Source organism: Athene noctua, chromosome 17, assembly GCF_965140245.1.
Source record: "Athene noctua chromosome 17, bAthNoc1.hap1.1, whole genome shotgun sequence".
Classification (NCBI taxonomy): Eukaryota; Metazoa; Chordata; class Aves; order Strigiformes; family Strigidae; genus Athene; species Athene noctua.
This window is the reverse complement of record NC_134053.1, coordinates 2,779,117-2,802,047: the sequence shown is the minus strand read 5'-3', so window position 1 is coordinate 2,802,047 and position 22,931 is coordinate 2,779,117. Positions and strand designations below refer to the sequence as shown.

Sequence of the window (22,931 nt, the reverse complement as noted above, 5' to 3'; positions counted from 1 at the left end):
TGCAGTCAACTTTAAAAACCACATTTTTAGTATAAATACTATATTTATTAAATATCTTTACAATTCATTTAAATGTATTTACAGAACTATTCCTGCATAAGTTATACCTCAGACATGAAATTCACATAATCGCCTCTTCGGTAAGCATAGATGATAGTCTCATTTTAACAACAAACAAAAAAGCATCCTCATTAGATACAGACTCAGATTTGCTTCATCATTTCAGCTATCTTTGGAAGAAACTACTTCATACAGTCCATTTCTGCACACACAATCTGTTTTTTTTTCCCCCTGGAAAAAGGATGCCCGTGACCCAGAGATGGAGGTTCCATCACAAAATCCTTCACCCCCTTGCCAGACCTTGGCCTCTCCCTTCCCCTTGACTCAGTCCTGTCTGGTCCCAAAAATCTGTTTGGTTTTTTTTGGTTTGGTTTTTGTTCAGCCACACCTTCTTCATAAACACGAAGTACGTTTAGAGGGAAACTGTAGGTAGCAGGTCACCCAAAGATAGCCAGAAAAGTAGCAAGAAACCACAGTTTTTCCAATTCACCCCATCTTAGCCCTGTTTTACCCAAATACCGAGTAACGCTGCTGCAGAACTCCCAGCTCCTGCCCCTCCTGGGACGTTCCGTGGTCACTGGTGTCTAAACCTCTTCCTTTTCCTCCCACTGGCTGCTCCCAGCCCCCTCTGCAGCAGCCCCAGGTCAGCCTGTGCTCCGCTCACGCGCACCTCCGCTTCGTGGAACACCCTTCTCCCTTCCTCCCGTGAATGCTCACAATAATCTAATTCCTAGAAAGTGTTACTGCTTCATGCATCGTTTAAAATTATTCTGATAGGATGGGCCCTGTCATTTCCTTTTCCAAAAAAATTTTTTTTTTTGTGCGCAGACAGCTTAAGTTCATAGGAAGAAATTAGGTTTGATATGTTTAGAGTGCACATCTTAAAAAAAAAATCAAAAAACAAAAACAAGCATGTGATAAAAATATCAATTCTTTATAATACAGTATTGCTTTATAAACAGATGGAAAAGCTATAAGCTTTACTGGTCTTTGGTGTGTCCGGTGAGGGATAAACTCATGACTTGTAAATCCAAATCCAAATTTGTTCTTTATTTAAAAAAAAATAAAAATCAGGATGTGATATGAGGCAAATGGCTTTGTAGACACGGCTCAGCTGGGAGCGTGAGGCTGGGGGAGGCCAGAGCCTGGCCCAGCTGCGGCATTCCCAGTGGGGAAAGGCCCCGTGGCCGCCCCCCGCCATCAGATCCGTGTGCGCCTCCCAGAACTCCCAGAGTTCTGGAAAGTTCCGGGGTTGGGATAACGAGGGCTGGGGACGAGCGTGCTGAGCGCGAGGGGTCAGAGTGCAACACAGCCCGGGTCTGCGGGGGCAGCGCTCTAAGGGTAAGGTCAAGGGAAAGAATAATTGATCAAATCTGCTCTAATCAAGAAGCGTGATAGTAAATACTGGAGATTAAAGTGTAAAAGACACCCAAATTTGAGAGAGAAACGCCCCTCCCAAACGCAAGAAACAAAGCCCTGTACTGCAGCGTGAATACATTCCTTCTAACGAGACAGCTAGGTACAGCTTGTTCGGCTTTAAAAAACAACAAGGACTGACAATTTGTGCAAAGTTATCCACCACTCACTGTTCCACAGATCGCAAAACTAATTGATTTTTCTTCATTAATATAATCCTCCCCGTACCCTCACCAAAATAGTATTTTGGTCAAGTTAGGGTAGTTAAGGCATTTTGACAAGTAATTACAAGGTGATTTAAAATAGATAGCTAACATTATGCCAATTTAGGAATAGCAGATAAATTACTGAAGAGCTTCCAAATTAATCACTTAATTATTATAAATGAAATGCCTGTTACAAGCATGATGCATTGAAATATAGTAAAATGACATGTACATGGTACATGTTAAATGACCTTAAATAAAAGCTTGACATAGTTACGCAAATATACAGTACAAGTCCACAAAAATTCTTTAAACAGGTTGAGGTAACCTCAAACTTAAACAGTTTTAATACAATAAACCAGGTAGTAAAAATCTCCTTTTGAGAGTAGGTAAGATTACTTACTGACCAAGTTTAACTGCACTCACCTAAACAGCAACATTACCCGACTTTTTATATATAAAAACATGGCTTTAATTTATTTCTACATACTTTTCTACCAGCAAAAAAGTTAATGAAAAACTGACCAAAAATATATATATCTTTACAGCTATCAGCTTTTTGTATGAACCTCAGGAAAGAAAAAGGAAAAGCTTGCTGGAACGGGGGGAACAAATGTGAGCTACTGTAATTCAAAAAGGAAATGTAATATTGCAAAGTGGCTGTTAGATAACTGTAAACATCATTAAGGTTCATTCCGAAAACCCTAAACTTTAGTTACTGAAATGTAAGTTTTGCTGATTATTCATTAATAGTTTCCTTTTACGTACTTACTGCTGCTGCCACAGCATAAGCAAAGAGGTGCTTGTTGGAGAGTCAAAGGATCAACTGGACTTCAACTGGTGCAGCATATTCTGTTCTACACAAGCGAGAGTGGCAATTAGTAACACAAATTACGTTTCATTAACAACAGAATTATCTACCAAAAGTGAAGATGTTCAGAGCTGAGGATGATCTGGTTTTTGTGCAACCTCCCACCGTAGCATTCCTGCTGCATCATCCCATGCTGGTGAGATGGGTTAAAATGCTGAAGGGACCTCAACTTTGGCCAGCTCGACTTTTTGAGACTGAGTTAAAATTTTTTTGTTTGTTTTAAAAAAGAAAAAAAAAAAAATTATCCACAGCCAAAACATCCAGATACCAGGCCCATTATGGACGAATGATCTGCAGAACTTTTTAAGATCACAGTTAAGCACCTGAAATCACAAAACACATTTGCATCCATATAACTTGAACTAAGTATGGTTTTTGAAATTTCGTACTAGAAAAGGCTCCTAGGCTGACACCATGTATGGCAAGAGCAGAATGTTTACAGCAGTTATAAACCTCCTGAAAACTGGAGCTTAGAAACACGAAACCTCAGCTATCACTGTAACGAGACTATGCTTATGAAACTGTGTTCTGTAACATACCCTTTAATGAATAGTGAACGTTTCTAGTAAATAGAGTAATATGCCCTCTTGGAGAGGTTTTAGCTATCAAATCTAGTTTGAAAGATGTGAAACCCAATTCTACTCCTTTGAAAGTAAGTCACATTTCAAACGCAGTAAGGATGTGGGACTGATCCTCCCCCTTTAAGGGCGATGACTAAGCTCTGAAAGACATGCTTCAAGCCTTGAGCTTCTTCATTTCTTGCTGGCAGACAAAGACCAGTGTACTACAAGAGTGGTTCTTAACAAGGACTTCAGTTGTGTCTCAAGACAGGCAACGAGCTCGAGAACCGGCTGCGGAGATCAGCGGCGAAGGAATAAAGCAATCCTGCCAGCAGGAAACCGTACGTGTGAAGCTGGGAGCAACGGGCACATCAGTCTGTGTACTCGGCTACAATAGAAAGAAGGACGGTGATGTCGTCTGGTTTTCCCCCTGTAATGCAAGAAAAATTCCATCAAACCACGGTGGGTCGTCATCTTATAATCTGTGACGCTCCCCCACGGCAAGCTCTTTAAAAAAAGTAGTTTCAGCAGTCAAAAGCTGTTTTGTGTCGACACAAAAACTCTGTGTCCTTCACCTCCTTTCCAAAACAGGACTGAGGGTAGCAATGACATCTGACACAGCAAACCAGCACCCTAACCTACAGGGGAGGTCCAGCTGTTAAAAGGAATACAGAACCCTGGATACTGCCCGTTTATTTAATAAATCTACAAAAACCCCGACGTGGTTTTGTTACAAGCAAACTGCAATAACATCAGGATCTTTTCAGGGATTTCTCCTGTAAATCAAACACCTCTTCATCATCTTTTTCAACACTGCATTACCACATATCTTTCTAAAAGCTACTTCACATTTTTAGCAGTCACTTTTCAAGCCTCAACAGCTAGAGCAATACTCAAATCCCAGAGCAATGTCTCAGAGGTGTTTTGTTGTTATGGACTCAGGAGATTGCAGTTTCGTTACTGAGTGATTGAGCTTTCCAGCAACACAGAGCCTGAGCTTTAGGGCTGTTCTCTCTACCCTTAGGAAAGACGCCTGGGGGTGTCACAGGTAATCCTGCCCTCCTGATATGGAGATAATGGGAACATCCTTAGTAGCAGAATTAAATATTTAAAAGGTGTTTGATAGGACTCTGAACTCTACCAGGTGTTAGTAACTTCCCAGAGCTTAGGAAGCAGAACCAACGAAGAGATCGGGACAGGGATGCTAATGGTGCAAGGGTCAGAAATCTGAACCAAAAAAACCAAACCACCAAAGAGTGGGCAGACTCTTGGCTAAAAAGTATCAATAATATAAGACCTCAAAAATAAATAAATAAATAAAATCCTCCCCCCTACACCCAAATCCAAGGAACAAGTCAAGTAATTTCCCCAAGAGGCTGGAGAACTTGTAACGGGCAGGATTCCTGGGGCAGGAGTCTACATATTAGATGAAAAAAAAAAAAAAAAAAGAAGAATCGGTGCACGGCGTTCCCTGCGTTCCAGCTGCTTCCCCACAGGAGGTTTCCGATCAGCCAGGCCCCGGGATGACCCACCTCAGGAGCTGGGGCCTTGCCAAACCCCACGTGCTAGATTGGCGCTCTGCTGCCAACCACGTTTCTCAAGGCTCTGTTTTCCTGTCAGCTTTTGGAACAGCAGAACTTCACTTTGCTTAAGATTTCTCAAAGATAGTAGGAGTGGGAGGAGGAGAGGAAAAAAAAAAAAACCACCACCCAAAAAGCAACTTACCTCTCACATTCAATCCATTGTCACATGCAAACTGTGCGAATGGTGACATGTAAGTGGGATCATAAGCCAGCTCGTGAGCTTGCTCAGCAATGCTTCTTGCAGTCTGCTGTATACTCTCATAGTTGGAGTTCTAAATTAACGAGGAAAAAAAGTTTATTTGTATGAGAAAGTCTACTGGTAGTTGTTTTGCTGACGTGTGGCAGTTTTAGAGATCCCTGACTGCCGGGTGTGTCTCAGATCAGGGCACTAGTTACCAGCTTCTCTTCCAAACAGAGCCCTCACCAGCTCCTAAGCTTTATAAATTTGGGTTAGAAGTGCAAATCTTCACAACTGAAGTCCAGACTTCTGGAGCTTCCCTACCAGCAGCTACAAGACTTGGTTCTGGAGGATTTGTAGAATTCAGAATCTTTGAAGACTGATGCTCAGAATAGACTCAACTTTCTCCCCTGAGGGAGGGTGGGGGATGTTTGACAGCTGTACTGGCAGTTCACCCCAAAAGAACCACCCTTCCCTCACAAACTAAACTCTGCTGAAGTAGTTGTGTGTTACCTTGAATGGGAAGTTGTGCTCCAACCCTCTTACCCAAATCAACAAGAGCACACTTGGGGTGCAGGGACACTTTAAAAGTTAGATAAGAAAAAAAAAAAAATGCATGGAGCACACAAACTTTCTATAGACTACATTTTAAATGCCTTTTTTTTTCCCCCCGATTCACTAACTGCTGCTTTACTCCAAGGCTTTTCTTACTCGAACCAACACGCCATGACAACCACTGATCTTTTGGTTTGTAACTATTTTGAAATGCCTTGTGATTTCAAGAGTCTTCCCTGCAGTTTGGGGAATTAGCGGGCATTTACATGATTGACTTCTGGCTGAACCTCACGGGGAAGTTCAGTGCCTTTCCCAAACACGCCAAAAGGTGGAGCTCAACTTTCTTCCACAGGGAAATTCCCTCTCCAGCGGCCGCCCGGACTAACCTTACCCTGCGCCCGGACTAACCTTACCCTGCGCCCGGACTAACCTTACCCTGCGCCCGGACTAACCTTACCCTGCGCCCGATGTGGAGACCTCTCAGACATTTTGTCTGTAAGGACCCATTCTCTGACTGACACCACCTTTCGCTTATGTAGCTGCAGGGCAAGAGCAGGCAAATTATTTTTTTTTTTTTAAAACCACACTATAATTCTACATGTTAACTTTATTTGCATTTCATGACAAAATAGTTTCCTCGGGGAGGTTATACATATTGATATCTCCTTAAGTATACTTTCCTTTCTGTAAGTAAATAGCCTTAAGCTAAATGTTCTCATCCAAATTAAAATACTTCAATGTATTTTTACTATTTACAAAGACCATTTGCGGTCACTAACCTGGAAAAGTTGCCAGGAAGGTTTTTTTTACATAACATTAAAGATTTTCAAGCACACGCAACCCACAATTCAGACAGCCCATACTACTTTGGAATTACTGCTTTATAACCCTTCAGAAAAGCTTCAAATTATTTTTAAGTATACAGCTCACCCCCTCAAATAACGCAGGAGAGAATGCTGTATTTTCATGTATATAATCTACAACCTGCAAGTACAGCTAAAATACAGTGTGAGCAGCTGGCCAAGGGCAGTGCCTGCTCCTGAACATCTCCCCCGCTCCCTCCCATCACTAGTTACTGACATGGTACCAGCTGCTACTCGGGAAATTTATGCCCAAACTGGTGCTTCTGGATTCAGCCTGGGTGCAGATCCAAGAGACAGTATTTGGGGTCACTGTCCCTTTCTCACATGTGGTATTAACTGAGAAGTCTCTAAACAGTAACACTGTGTGGTGAGTCTTTTACGCAAAATAAAAGTTACGTGCATAAAATTAATGGTGGTAATTATAAGGGACAACCAGTGCAAGAGATGAGAAATTTAGAATACACTCACTTACCTTCAGCTTTTTTAACTCCTGCAGAATCATGTAGTCAGGCATGTTGTCAAACAGTCCGTCTGTTGCAGTCAAAATAATGTCTCCAAGTTGGACATCAAAAGAAGTACTATCAGCAGCATCAGGGCTGTGAAGATGAGAGATATGTTAAAGAAAAGGACTCCAGCTTTCACTAAGACACTAAGCAGTGTCAAACTAGCACATCAACAGCTTTTGTAATTCGCTACCATTACGTGTTTTTCTGCAAAAGAAAAAAAAAAAAACAACAACCCTAACAGTGGAGCTTTTGCACCAGGATGGCTTGTCAAGAAAGCTACAACAGAAGAACCATGATTGCAAACAGGTAATGTTCCAGCTTTTACACAAAGGATTTGCATTTAAAATTCCCAGATGAACAATCCTGCAAATTAATCCGCTTCACAAGTGTATCTCCATGGAAACCATTAAGCAGAATGGTAGCTCAGGGCTTCCTTCTCACTCATCTTCAAGGTGGAAGAGCTATACTTGAAAGGACAACTCCTAACAGGAATGGCCACAAACACTTCAGGATTCTGAATCACTTTCTAATGCAACAGAATATGAAACATGTCTGGAAATCACTACCAGGAGACCACAGCCGGTTGGTCTGCTTATGTCTAATCCATTACACAGTACCAAGAGGAGAAATAACTACTTTGGCCATTAATATTGCTGCAAAATCTGATTCTCAGAAGCAGCATAATGACAAACTCTTCATTTTTAAGGATTCCTCAGGGGTCTTTAGAAGGGAGAAACTGCTGCATCCCATCCCATCCCATCCCATTTGGCTACGCCAAAAAGCAAAAGGGCTGCTTTGCTCAACTGATTTGTGGTTTCAGAAGGGTGAATAAAGATTACCTGCCTGTTCCCATACATAGCCAAATTTAACATTTAACTGGGACAACAAATTGGAGAAAAAAAGGACTAAAAAGCATTTAGACAACATGTATGAGTACTAATTAACGTCAAGAACAGTGCAGAAACTAGCCAGAAAGCTATAATCATGATTCAGAATTGAAGTGTGGGAGCACATTTATCTTGCACTTTCCTTATTATGTGATGACTCAGATTGCTTTTCTGACTTCCACTGGACATTATCAATTATCCTTGTGCTTCGGGGGTTTTGTCTTCCCATAGATGACAGAATCTCAGGAAAAATTAAGATTTTCACAGCTCTGGCATTTCAAACAATCATTTAATTTTAGTCTAATGAAGAGGTTAGATTATTTAAGAGTTCTAATTTCAGAGTTCTACCCTAGCTTCCTCTCTGCAGTCTTATGATGAAGTAATAAAACCACATGCAAGAACAGTCAGAAGTTTCAACAACTTAACCTACACTTTCAGTAAGAGCTATTTTGGCATTGAAGTCATCCCTTACTGCATCAGCCTTGATACTTCATAGAATCACAGAATCATTTACGTTGCAAGACCATTAATATCACTAAGTCCAAACCTTGGATCAAAAACTGAAGATGCCTGTCGCATTCCCCGCATACTGTGGTCACTCTCTGAAGATCCCTTTATCACCTTCCTGTATTCAGAAGAGGGCTATCACTTCAATGAGTGTATAACCATTATTTTGGAACTTTATTTTAATATATATTTGAAAGCTGATTTGTTTTTTAAATTTTATATTACCGAGGAGACTTCAGAAAGTGAGAAGATGGTCAGCCTGACATTCTTAGGGGAAGACACAAGTATGAGTCTGCCTTTGAAACAACTCATTTCTGTGAACAGATTGTCCTTTCTTAATACTCTCATTTCCCAGCTTGATGTTCCGCCAAACAGGTTTTGGTTTTTTTTCTCGTTTTGGTCAAATACAATATGCTGCGGGCAACATAGCTATTTGGAAATACAAGTTACAGTCACATGTCCCTCTGCTCTATTCTTCAAGTACTTGCTACCTCACTGCCAAGATATCTAAATCAGCGTACTCCAAACTCCAAACCAGCCTCGAGAGAGCCCAGACAGGGCCTGGGAATGAAAGCTGCTGGTAAGACAAGTCACTCGTGCAGGACGCCCAGCACAGGCACCAGTCTCACGACGGCAAATTCACAGAGCGACGTCTCTCCACGGATCAGAACACACCTAGTGCACACACCAGACTCAGGGAATATGCCATCCTGAATGAAGAATCATTAGCCCAATTAATTCAGACGCTGTGCAACAGCGACCAAAGTTTAAGTTCAAGGTGAGAGACATTCCCATTACCTAAAGACAGGGCAGGGGGCAGATATAAGCCCCTCTGACTGGTTACACACTTAAATCCCCACGCACTACGTAGCACTTTACAAAGAGCACCCCAGCTGCAAATCTGCAACCTTTTGGGAGCTGATCACATCCACAGATTAAAAATTTAAGATCTTCTCCCATCTTACCTGTCACTTAAGACAACTCCTTCTGCTTCTGGTGGAGCTATTGACAGCTGGAACGGAGTGTTGAAGTAATGCTGCTGCTCATCGGATCGATGTACTACTTCTCCTCCTCTGACTACCAAAAATCCAGAATCTCCCAAGTTGGCTGTATGTAAACGATGACTTGTTCTGTCCAGAACTACTATACAGGCTGTACTGCTTCCTGCAAACAGAATGCAGTAACCGGAGTCAGCCTTACAGAAGTTACTTGTTCTTTCACGGATTTGATTTACAGTCCAATCATTCAACTATTTATCAAAGCTTAAAAGTCAGAAGAAACTGGAAAATACTCAGTAATACCAAAATTAATATACACTAACGATAGCAAAATGCTACAAATCTTTGCAACAGAAATGATGATTTTTGTATAGAACTTACTTTTTTCCTGCTTTGATTTTGGTAAACACATTATGCTGACAAATACCTGTTTTGTTCCACTTTATTTACAGTTTTCCATCCTAACATATGTCAGCACATTCTGCTATAGGACTGGATTTACAGAAGTCACATAAAATACTGAAATTCCAAAATCATTGAGATAATAGAATTCTAGTAGCATCCATACAATGCTAGGGGCTCTCCACACAGTTTCACTCATCAGCTGTAAATAAACCATGCCAAGTAAAGAACTGCTTGCAATTAAGTATCAGGTATTATTGCATTACTCTTGTCAGAACATTAAAATGCCTTTCTTCACAGTAGTAGAGCTATCTTCATGTTTAAAAAAATAATCGTCCTGTCAGTCACGTCTTCAGGATACTAACTTCACAAGTTTAAAGAAAACATGTTTCAGAGATAAATACTATTCCAGATTAAAGTGAGACAGAACAGAATCGTATCTACTTGTCAACCGTGCTCAGAACTATCCCAGCCATGCTTGAGGGCACTGAGGAATTCTTGATTCATTCACTGGGTAGCAGCCACCAACTGTGCTTGGTTGCAAGCCACAGAAAATAACTGTATTGCAAAGATACTGATCCAGACTAAGTCCTCACAGCAAACAGCAGTCGCTGAATTTCTGCAAATAGGATAAGCACATCCACCAAAAGAACTTCCATTCCTGAAGAGGGTGAAATACAGACTTCTGCCTCTAGCAGAAGACCCTGTAAGCACCCGCTGGTGAAGAGCCTTCACCTTCTATCTTGATGTAGGAGTTTCCAAGCACAGCTACATGTTGGACAGACCACAAGCTTGCAATGAGCTAAGCTTACAATCAGGCCTGCTAGTGCAGAAGTCCAGCTGGCTTCAGACATCCTCTCTTCCAGATGTTTCCCTTTCTAACACAGGGAGTTCCCTGCAGTACACTTGCACTTAATTTGCTCGCTAGTGAATACATGGGACCTTCTCCGCTCTTACTGAAGGGTAAGTCAAAGCAGCATCTTAGGAAAAAATTCAGATTTTATATGTGACAGCATCCAAGACTGCTCTGCAATACAAGAACTCTCTTTAAATAAATGGCAGTTTCCTCCCATTTCAGTTTTGGTTTAAGCTATTTGCCAGAATCAGTTCTGATGAACTATCAAGACTTAAAAGCACAACAGCAAGGGAAAGTTCCTGCCTAATGAATCCTCCTTAATGAGGTCCTCTCCCTTCACTTTATTTTGCACAAACTCTAAATGCTCATTGCTGTGGTAATTCTAGGGTTTTATTTCTGCTCCTGAAAATACCGTTCTCGGTTAAAGGAGAAACACTAAGGATCATTAGTTTCAAATTCTAACTCTATTAGCAGAGTGTAACCAGGAGGCCATGTGTGGAATGCAGATCTTGTGACTCAGCATATGCTGCTTTTCAGAATTCGAAAGGTCAAGCCAAGCAGGGCTGCCTCCGTCTACAAAGCCGTTGAGAGAGCTCTCACCAGCGGCCCACTTCGTAGATCACTTACAGCTACATCTGCTTTGCTCAAACAAGCCCTATTAAACCCACAAAATGCTAACGTCATTACCAACCACTGCTATTTTAGTGATACCTAAGGTCACTTCTGAGGTTCAAACCTATTCTTTAGGCATATAATGTGAGAACATCTGTTCCGAAGCTCAGCAGACAAGTTAAATATAGCTGACACAGCACTCTTCTGGCACAGAAGTTTAAGGTCAGGTGAGAAGCATGCATATCATGCAGGGTAACACTTTCTTGGTGCATAAGAGGTCATATGCCCTTTCAAAAACTATTCTACTTTCAGGGTTGTCAGCTGAGGCCAAATGTTGCCTCTCTATCTGCCCACCGTTCCCCAGGCAGCTGAATGCCCTGCCTAAAATCAGGTTTGACACAGAAAATGCTAAGCATCTACTTTATTTGCTTTCAGAAAAAATCTGTAATGAATGCCCCACAAAGAATTATAAAAATAATATACGGTACCAGTGACTGTATGATATATTCGGTTTAAAGTTTGTTGGACATAAAAGGCAATAGGAGCAGTAACGCAAGAAGTGAGCAGAACTGCATCCAATTATCGTCAGAAAATGTTTTTGCCTGCATAGCTTAAGCAAAAAGCCACAACCAACCATTAAGTTTTCAACAGCGAACAGTTATTTATACACACAAAATAGAGAAGGAGTGCACATGCCATAGCATTATTCTACTGCAGAACTCATTTTGCCAACTCTCTGCAAGCACTGGTGAATTACCACCCTTCACACAGAAAGGCTGCCTGCCTTTTATTTTTTTTAAATATATACACACACAAATGTTCCCTGCATTACACTGAATGAATCAAGACAGTTTCTAAACATACAAGAGAAAATAAGGATGCTACCAAGACAACTACATTTCTATGTTCTTTGGTTAATTAAAAGAAGATAACTGCATGCAAACTTATTGTAGAAGCTGACAAGAGATTTAAGCAACCTTGACTAAGCACAGTCTAGAAAACTTACAACAGAGATCTTAGTTTATGTATTTTCACTCTCTTACCAAGCAAAGGTACTTTGTTCTGCAGCAGCTCACAATAACCTGCGGTGAGAATCCCAACAGGATTACTTGGTACAAACCGTCCTTCTTTTACTAAACGTTCACATGTTCGCATTAGAGTCCCTGAGAACTGTGAAGGGTCAACCCCATAGTCTCTCCAGCCACCTACACCATCTGCTACCCCTAGAAGAAAACAAAAAAACAAGAGTTATATGAACAAAAATGGTTTCCAAAACAAGAGGTTTACTTTTTAACATCACTTACGATATTCAGTTAACTAAGAAGTAGGACATAGCACCTGCATGGAAAACGTATTTGATTAAGAATAAAAACATTTCTAAGCATCTGTAAGGTAACTTCTGACATCAGCTCCTAGACAAATCTCTAAATATAATCTGAATTGCTGAGAAGGTAAAAATCTAATGCTGAGAACTCTGAGGCAGCTGACTTCCCTAAAAAACAAGTAAATGGGAATTCGGGGGAGAAGAGGGGAATTCAATCACACTGACCTTTAATTAGCCCATTAAAAAGAAGCATTTTTAGTAAACCTGAAGGTTGTTAAGATTTTAACTAGTATAGAAATGATAAACTCTTGCCCGCTCTTCAGCGGCCCAAAGTTTCTTCTCAAGCGATTTGCTCATATGAAGGATAAAGTTTTCTATTCGGCAATATCAATTTCTGTAGAAAGTAAACTTACATTTTAAAAGTGTATTCAAAAAACTACGTAACCAACACAATGCTGGGACCTATCCCTTCCAAGGATGGCTTGCGCCTAACAGCTTCAGCCAAGCGAGAGAATGAAAACTGAGTATGATCCAGTTAATTTTCAGTTATTCAAAACAACAGAGATATCAGAAAATCAGACCCGGTTCTGCCAAAGCTTGGGAAGCTTCCGAGCAATCACAGAGGCAAATAGTGAAGCTGCACATAAAAAAAGGGGGTGGTCAGAGGGAGATAAGCAGCAGCTACAATATTCTGCTGACCATGTGGCTAAAGTATTTTGAGTTTCCTCAGCTGGTTTTAACGATAAAAAGTAAAATGCTGTCTGAAGGTATTACTGACGAGACAAAAATATTTCTCCTTGGAAAATTTTCCAGAAATCCTTTTGATCCTCAGCGTGTAAGGGACTAACCATTTCAAGCACAGATTTCCGTAATGTAACAATGCTGAAATAGTATGTCCATGGTAAAAGCACAAAGAGCCGATTTCAGAGCTCGGATTGTGCTGAAGAACAACAGTCTCCTCAGAAAAATTGCTGCTACTAGCAAAGGCATGAAAATTTGACTAAGTAAAACTAAGTTTGCCTCATCTACAAACGCCCTTCACATCGGACACCATCTGAAACTGAGACGGAAGGTTTAGAGCCGACCTTGGCACGAACTATAATCTGACAGGAGGTTATAGCCAGATTCTGAACAGCCCATCAACATTAATCAGATTTCTCCCAAAAATAGTGCACAACCTTTTAGGCACCTGCTTTGTCCGTTTGCTTTCTTAGAAGAACTCTATAGGAAGGCAGAGCCCTGTATTCACTTCTTCAGACCAGATCCTGGGAAGAAGCTCATGCAAAAGCACCCTGGTGTTCTCGGAAATGCATTTTCTGGTTTTTCAAGAACAAACTAATCCTCTCTTTACAGGTCCAACAACTTCAGGTTAATACTGGATTAACCCTTTGCTTTCCGCTGCCACGCAGTTAAATCCAGAATAAGAGATTATTAAGGAAAAGTTCTAGATCTAGAACTTGAAATAGAAATCAAGCTTCAGTCTGGGCGATGATGCTTGTTTTACATGATGTTACCAGATGAGCAGCTTTTCTCCTTTTAAGATGAATGCAGTCCAGATGTACTTTTGCCAGCTGAATACAGCATTGCTTCACTGACAGCGGGGTTAATGCAATGAAAAGATGATGTTTGACAAGTACTGCCCAAAGCTTCTGGCTCCTCTGGCAGTTACAAAACAAGCTCATCAGAAGAGTTCCTCAAGCGATCAATAAACCATTTTTGCATTAGCCTCCTTGAGAAATATTTAAATAGAAACACTATGGCGTCAGTATAGAGTACAAGAGAGCTGTCATAGCAAGCACCTGATCAGGTTCATTATCAAAACCTATTTCAATTTTTAAAGCAAAGATAAAGAGTATGCCCCCCGATTTTCTTTGCTCACTTCTTACTCCAAGCAGGAAATTGGAAGCCGTAAGCATGGCAGCATACTTCATACTCTATCTTGAGCCATTAAATGGCTTTGTCTGTCTGCCTTCCTGTCTGCTTTTTGCAAGCTATAAACAGCTTTAAGTACATTCTGCCAGCGCCTTCCAAAACAATCATCTTCTAGACAGTCCACAAGTAGGTCCTATGACTTAGCTTTGTACCACACTTAAGAGAACAGCTTGTCTGCTTAAGAATCACCAGGAGAGTCGTGCATTCCTTCTCCGCAGCTGGCACAGAAGCCAACGGGGCCACCACATTCACCAGCAGGCCCCAGGACACACGCCATGACCCCTCAGCAGCTCACTAACTCAGGGACCACCACTGGCATCTATTTCTCATCCTTGCCCAGAATGGACAACGCTGGTTTTCTTGCAAAGGTTTGGGTTTTTTTCCCCACTCCTCTTTTTCTTTTTAAACTATATCTCTTAAAGATGATAGGTCAGTGAATTTAATTAAGCTAAATGACCTTGTTGGCTCCCAAAGCGTGGCTCACGAGCACTGCCAGAGCAACCAAATGCTTCCTCCTGCTCCGGCGCAGCGCCAGGAATTACTGCTGCCATCGAGATCAATGGCAGCACATAGGCAAAGCACATTCAAGAAGCCCTGTGCCACACAGTGTCACCTAAAAAACCATCCACCTGGAATAACCAGCGCCTCAAAAGAATTTTATACTCCCTAAGAGCCTACCTTCAGCCTGGTTTCAAAATAAAAACACTATCGTTACATTCTACATTCTCAACAGAAACTGAACAGTTTTATGGGAAAGGAATACATGGTTTTAAAACGGACTGAACAAGCTGCTACTGAAACAGATTAAATGTAAATGAGGGTAAAGTTTAAGAAAACTTTGTGGTATTTGATATACGGCAAACAAGGAGCAAAACTATCTGTGAGAGCACAATTAGCAAGAACTGAAAACTCAACTCATAAAAAGGGACTAATTTTTCTGCAATAGCACATTTCCCCCGCACCAAAGGAAAATTCAGAGGTACTACAACTGGCAGTATCTTTGCCAAGGAGTAATGGCAAGCTCTATTCATTTATATTATCTTTGCTTTAAACTAAGACCAAAAAAAAATCCATAAATATTCAGAATAACTGCTGTTTTAACAAGTGAAGAAGATTACTCAGGTTTTCATTTTCTTACGTTTTACCATAAAACATTAAATACTGTCTTCCAGTATTCACCATTTAACTTAAAAATACCCATCTTACAAAATATGCAATTTGTCTTAAAGGTCCAACAACTCGTGGCTGAGAAAAACTGCTGAAATTGAATCGTACACAATCCTTGATTTTTTTTTCTAAGCTATTCAGTAAATCAGAAAGTTTTATAGAAAGAATCTTTCTTTGGCTATTCCCCACTCAAGCCTATGTAGAAATTGCACAAATGTCCATGTGACATATGGAAATGCCCGTGGCTAGATGAACCATCGCTGTAAATAAAGCAATTTAAAATTTCACAATAAATTACTTCAAAAGAGTAAACGCATCTCAAGTATTTAACCATAAAGTCCTTTCAGAATCATTGAGAGTTAACACTCCACTACATTGCCTTCTGCTGGAAAATACACAAATACTACTGCCAGATTAAATACTCGCTGCATGTGTCAGTCCAAAAACTGGCTCTTTCTAACTTCTTAAAGATCCGGTATATCAAGATCTCTCATGGAAACGGCTGTAACCAAGTTTCAAGACAAAGCACAAGTGACTGATGCTGCAGCACTGAAACTGAGCAAGGGAAGATACGGGCACTGAAACTTGTTAAAATTTATTTCAAAATGCTTAAAAGCACTTGAAATAAAATACCAGTTGAAATGCAAACGTAAAGTTGTTTGACTGCCAACACATCAGGTTAACTGCAGAAGCCCAGGGAACAGCCAGCGCTGAGACTAGTCATATGTGCTTTGCACCACACGCTTTTGTAAGTCAGATCCAGATGTTATATCTAGTTCAGAGCAAATATAAACTAAACCAGCTTAAAGTTCAGAACAAAACCACGATACTAATCAAACCCTATTTAATATAAACAGCATTCCGAGTGGATGTTCTAGCCAGCCAGCAAACTAACCTGCCCATGGTCAGAATTCAGAATATCACCTTGTCCCCAAAATCTCTTGAAAGATGGATACCTTCAAACATTGCATCAGCTAAGAATAAGAAGTCACACACAGAAGCACCAGGCAGGCACAAGTGTGCCAGCAGGAATTGCATTGCACACAACCACAATTAACTTGGGAAGAAACTCCACGTATCCTATTGAACCTTAAATTTCTTGAGATCCTTAAAGTGAACTAGCAATGAATCACTGATAAAAATACATCAAAAGGACGTATTTGTGACAATTTATTTTGCATCAAACATAGAAGAAAGGCTAAAATGGTAACAAAGTGCAACCTGTTGCACCTACACAAGTTTGAAATACAGCGCCTAATAGCTGTCAACACATCAGAACTGAGATAAACTGAGAAATCTTATCAGTTTATCAGTGATAAGATAAATCACACACGTAGATAGGTTCTCCAACCAAAGCAAGTCACACGCTCAAAGCCAGGACTAACTCCCAGCCGCTTCACCAGCAGCACGCACGGGATCACAGCGCTATAGCCAAATGGTGTGTTACCCCCCCTCAGTTTTGACAAAGAAATAACCTGGTTAAATACAAATCCCTAATGGCAGATTGTGTGCGCCCGATAACTAGTTACAAAAGGAAAGGTTACTTATTCACACTGTGCATTTTAAAAGTTACAGCAGACCTTAAACTACCCTTGCATGAAATAGAAGGGTACTGGAAGAATAACTGGCTAAGTGATCCTGAGGAACAAAAAGGAAGAGGCAAAGTGAGAGATGATGTTGAAGAACAAGCTGAAAGACAAACAAGGAACTGAACACATTAAATTGTGCATCTACTTCGAGGGAAAAGCAGCAGTTCCTTCTATATTTTTTTTTTAACCCCCCTGCTACAATACACTGTTGCTCCTGAAACAGATTTTTACCAGATAGATCTCTCACTTATTTTGTTTAAGCCTGAGAAATCACTCAGAGGATTTGGGGAGCTACAGGAGAACACTATTATTTATTTCTGCGAGTTTTGTAAAACCTTCCCTCCAGAGTTATAACTCTTTAGTCTCTCAAGGTGTTGAGCAACCGTGGAACTTATTTTCATAGCTGAACTGCTACTGGCAGTTGGCACTTAAGTGATGAGAAGGGATAGGTACTGTAGACAGACATCAGCCAAACTGTACTGAAATCACTTGCAGTCTGAATAATTTCAGGCTCTTAATAGCACAAATGAACCAAAGCAAGCAGCAGGAGATTTTTGCAACGTTTCCTGCGACATAGGTATGATTAACACCTCACCTACTGCACTGTGTTCAGCTTGGCTTATTTCCTTCTGCGATTTCTGACAGAACCTGCTTTTTGTTCAAGCCAAGATCTCCGTATGAATGAAAAATTATCCACTATCAACAAGTATCAATAGCACTTACAATTAAACCAAGTGTTCAATACAAGTTCTGATCAGAATATGTTGTGTGCAACACCCTTCCAGAAACTGGGGTAAGGAAAAGTAACCAGATTTTAGCTTCACTCTCAGGAGAGCTACCACATTTTTAAGAGGTTACATTCGGTGCTACTTAAGAACAGCTCTGCTGGATTAGCTGTACTGAAAAGAATGACAGTGAATATGATTGGTAATGGGGGTGTTTCTCAATCTGTAGTTTCTCTACAAATGACAGCACTCATGCTCCCATGTTAGAAAGAAAATTTCATTTGGTCTATTACAAACTAAGACACATAGACAATTTTTTTTTTCAAATCACTCATTACAGCCTCTAAGATGTCCTGAGTTCTCCCAGCAGAGTAGGTAAAAGGCCACTCTGAAACAAGCAGATGACTTGCCTCCTTTAGTGTGATAAGTTGTGATAAGGCAGCAATCTAAACTTTAATAAGTGTGATACCAAATAAACCAGTTAACAGTCTTGTATGACCTTCAGGCATCAGAGTAGGAATCCCTTCCTCCTCTATAGTTGCCAGAACAACCCTGACATTTTATCTACAAATCTTTTTACATTTTGTAGTTTACTCTTCTTAACAACAATATTCCAGAGGGGTTTTACACACTTCCCATGCGGGCTGCTGACAAACTTTAGTTTCAAATAAAGTGCAATTCCTCTCAGATTAGAGTAGTTGCCCTACAATACCCTTCCCCTCCCTCAAAAAAAAAAAAAAAAAATTTAAAAATCAAGATTCACAGTAGATAGAACAGCTGCCAGATTTTAACTTTGCAGTGGACAAACAGTACCCTGCTGCCAGACAGTTTTTTCCTACTACTGCTGGGGGATAGGAATAGTTTGGAAGACTAGTCAAGTCACACTGGCTACACCCAAACTTCTACCCAGCACAGACATTGTATAAGTGATGCTGTCACGGGATGCGCATTGGTTGCTGTAATGTTTCAATAATGAGTCACACAACAGCTTGGAAAATCCATAAAAAACTAGCAAAGAGCCTGATAAGGCACGAACGAGCAAGAAAAGGCAAATCCCAACAATAAAAAAAACCATCACCAGCATGAGACATCTCAAAATTTATAAACGAGCTTCAAAGTTTAGCTTTGTTAAATAAGTGAAATGTTTATATAAAGTGTTTAAGTTCATTCTAAAAATTTGCATTTTGCTCCCTACGCACTAAAAATTCTACTCACATGCTAATTAGGAAAAAACAGAGGTGTCAGTTTCTTAAGTTTTGGTTTTCAGCTTTGAAAAACAGTATTTTTGTCTGCAAGAGTTACAAAGGTATGGCTTCAGATGTGAAGTAGTACACAACATCTACTAATTCTCAAGAAGATATTTGAATACTCTGAGGATCTGGACAACCAAGACACTGATGGTGAGCATACAGAAAGGTACAACATCGTACAAGCAGCAGCAAAAAGGAAACACAGGCCTGAATCACAAAGCTCTAGAGATTAATAGTAGTAGTAAAGCCATTTCCTTTTCTCAGAGTGATTCCAAAGGAAACACTCTGGTCCTGAGTTTCTTTTTGCTCCCTGTGCTCAGACTGGGAAGAGAACATGCAAATTTAACAGGTACATCCCATACAAAAGTAAAAATAAAAGACAAAAACCCCAAGGATTCGGGTACACCAGTAACAGGCCTTATCAAGCTTTTAACAACAGTGGGAGGACTGGAAATAACAAATATTCATAAGCTTTCTGTTAATCTTCCTATGAGAAGATACAGCACGGACTAGAAGACACTGTTACACTTTCAGCCTTTAGACTACACAGTATACATATAACAAAAGAAGTGTTTAGCATTTTTGTATCTGCTATAAACACACCGCCTAGTCAACTTTTGTTTGACCTAAGAAAATGAATCCCCAAGCACTCATGCCAAACGGCTGGGAGTAGCTCTTTCACTGTTACACCACACCCATATCCATCCCACACAGGCATGCTTCCCATAAATTGGTTCTAGAAGAGACTGGCACAGAAGAATTTTAAATTAATTATCCAGCATTGCTTTCTCACTGATGACTACTTGGGCAGACTAAGTGATACACTTGAAATTTACTGTTCTCTAAAAGCACTCTTACTGTGTCTAGTGTTTGGCTAAAACCACATGAGCCTCTTCAATAAACTAATACTGGAAAAAAAAAGCTTTAAAAGCAACAGTTCAGCTCAGACAGTTTTGTTGAGGTGCAAAGTTAGGCAGGTATTGAACAGTACAAAACTTATGAGGGTCTTTAAAAAAAATAGGTACAGAACCTCAGATGTGTGATGAGAGTAAGAGGAATTGAGGGCAGGAAAACACTGGTGCTGAAACTCTGCAGCAGTGAGTAAGAGGTGGTTGAGAAAGGGAGAGCAGAGAGAGGATCATAGTAGCAGAAACAAGGAAAAAAACTATTGTCTGTAAACTTAAGAACTACAGATGAAGAAAAAGCATCATTAGATTGCATCAAAACCCATCCTGAGCCTTACAGTTTGCAGAATGCACACCGACCTTGGTTTTTTGGTATGTATATTAGAAAAGTGGTAAAGAACCAACATGAAAATAGTCTTACAGCAAAAAAAATCCCCAGTTTTTACATTCAAATTATTTTCTTCTTGGTACTTAAAGACATTCTGCTCTGAAGCCTTCTCTGTTTGATTCTTAAGTAGAGCTACAAGTCCATTTGTTTTCAAGTTGCCGTGAAAATTCATGCAAAGTCCCAACTTAGAAATGCAATTCTCCGTTGATTCCAGCAGGAAGACAAGCTGTAGGTCCACATATGGTAATTACCAAATATGGCCAAAATCCCCTAAACATCAAGTTTTCCCATGCAAAGAGTCCACCTAAACAAAGCAGATTCTGCATTTCTCTTACGGGCAAATACTGATTGCTCAGTTATTTATCAGTGCTGGCCTAGTATGAACTTTAAAGGCAGCCAGCCTTAGTCACATGTTAAAGGAAGGTTGTCCAACAGCTAATTCTAATAGAAAAAAAAGTTTTTCTGGAACAGGCACAACAGAAAAGACGTAGAGTATCTAAGGTGCATCGACCAGTTTTGCACATCTCATTGAAAGCTCTAGCATTAAGAATAATCAACAATATTGTTACCTGGCACCAAGTTACAGCTTCCTGAAAAAATGTCTCAGCTATATTAAACTGCAACCAAGTTACAATGACAGCACCAAATTCTGAACAATCACCAGGCACTGTCACATCATGAGGCACTGCAGTGCAACCCCACCAGTTTCAAATTAAAAAAAAAAAAAAAAAAAGGGAGGCCAGGGAGGAAGCTTTTTTTTTAACGACAAAGTTTTGGTGAAGATTTACTTCTGTCAGTTGTTGGAAAACTAACTTTTGCAGAGGGTCAGTTTGTCACATTCAACCTTGACTACACAGGAGAAAGGTCAAGCACTGTCAAAAGCAGTGCTGCTCATACACTGAAGATTCCATTGATTACCTATAATTATTCACTACTTCTAAAATTTGAACTCTTTAAGATCCATTTTGCACGTGAATCCAAACCAGAGAGTGCAAACAGGGTAGAACAAATACTGAAATTGAAGTTTGACATTTGAAACCAGTCTCAATGTCACTTTGCCTTTCACTTGACAAGGACACAGCGCGCACCGAAATCAGGAAGTCTCTGTTTCAATGATTTTTTCTGTGGAAATGTCATATGTATATGTCAAACTTGGTTAGGTTTTAAAGGCACGCAGAAAGTTAAATACACTACAAGCTGTTTCTCTGGTTTTTAGAGCCTTACAGGCCAGCCCAGGTGAAACGCCAAGGGTGGGCCCTGGTGCCTGGCCCCCACATCACCCCATCCCAAAGGCAGGCTGAGGGAGGTGCGTGTCGTGCTGCAGCAAAGAGGACGAGAGCTTTCTTTTGAAACTAAAAAGAGGGAAATCACGCTGACATTTACAGGCGGAACCGGCTCCTTTGTCTGTGACTGAAGGCTGAGCCGCTTCGCCATGTGCAGTCAAGGAGGGGAGGTCACGACGCCAAAGCCACCTCGGCACCCCCGAGCAGGGCCCCACCAGCACTTACCCAGCACATCTGCCGACCGGTGCCGGGCCACGAAGCAGGCGTCATCCCCGTAGCACATGCCTTTCTTGAGGATGCCCTTACGGAAATCTTTGCCAAAGCCACAGCTGGCTGTCACCAAGCTGTAGTCACGGGAGTCCGTCTGCGAGAGGCCGCCCAGGACTGCCCGGGCCACCAGCCTGCCATAGGAGAGCACCGAGAACATGGCGTGGGGCGCCCAGCAGCCGAGAGCCAGGAACGCGGGGAGCCACCGGCGCAGCCGCCTCCTGACCTGCGAGCGCCCGCCGCAGGGCGCCAGCCTTCCCCTGCCCGCCGGCCGGCTCGCCTCAGCCCCCGCCGGCCCGCGCTGCCCCTCCTCGGCCCGGCCCCTCGTCCTCCCCGCTCCCGCGGGCCGCCTCGCCCCTCCGGGCTGGCTCCCGCCCTTCGCCGCCCCTCACACCCCGCGCGCCGGCCCCTCACGGCCGGGCTGCCGGCAGCGTTCCCCTCCGCGCCGCGCCCCCCCCCCCCCCGAGGGGGGCTCCGCCTCCTCCCCGGCCGGCCGAGCGCTGCCCCGCGAAGGCCTCCGGGCGCCCTCCCGCCGCGCTCCTGGGGCGGCCCGGTCAGAGCCGGCGGTGCCCGCTGCGCCGCCTCCGCACCCCGCCGGCCGCCATCTTCCCGCGCGTGCTGAAGCCCCGGCGCTCGGCGAGCGGGCGGCGAGGTCAACCCCGCCCCGCCCCAACGCGCTTGCGCGGCAGCCGGCAGCCGCTCCCATTGGCTCTTCGCCGCGCCTCATTTGCATGTTGCGGGACAATAACACCGGGCGGCTCCCAGCAGCCCCCGCGGCGGCGGCTGCGGCACGGCGGGGCCACCCCCCCCCCTCAGCCCCCCCTTTCCCCTCAGCGCCCCGGGGAAGCGGCCTTAGCGCCCCGCGGCCCCACTCGGCGGCATCGGCCCGGGGACGGCTCCCCGGCTTGCTGCTGGTTTTTACCTGTAATTATTCCAATTATGTTTTCAACACCGGGGCGAGCGAGGCTGCGCCTAACCCAGATACTTGCCCTCCACGCCCATATCGGGCCGCATGTCTCGCGTGCTCCAAATAACTTGAAG

The 22,931-nt window shown here is 42.1% G+C and overlaps 1 protein-coding gene across 1 annotated transcript; it reads right to left on the bottom strand.

The window, feature by feature from the left end:
* Positions 1 to 29: 29 nt before the first annotated feature.
* PPTC7 (protein phosphatase targeting COQ7) lies at positions 30 to 22,523 on the bottom strand. The gene is made up of 6 exons (XM_074921367.1): positions 21,849 to 22,523; positions 12,104 to 12,283; positions 9,158 to 9,356; positions 6,765 to 6,888; positions 4,839 to 4,968; positions 30 to 3,543 (listed from the first exon to the last, which is right to left on the bottom strand). The coding sequence occupies exons 1-6, from the start codon at positions 22,048 to 22,050 to the stop codon at positions 3,485 to 3,487; spliced, it is 894 nt and encodes a 297-aa protein (XP_074777468.1). The 5' UTR covers positions 22,051 to 22,523; the 3' UTR covers positions 30 to 3,484.
* Positions 22,524 to 22,931: the final 408 nt, after the last annotated feature.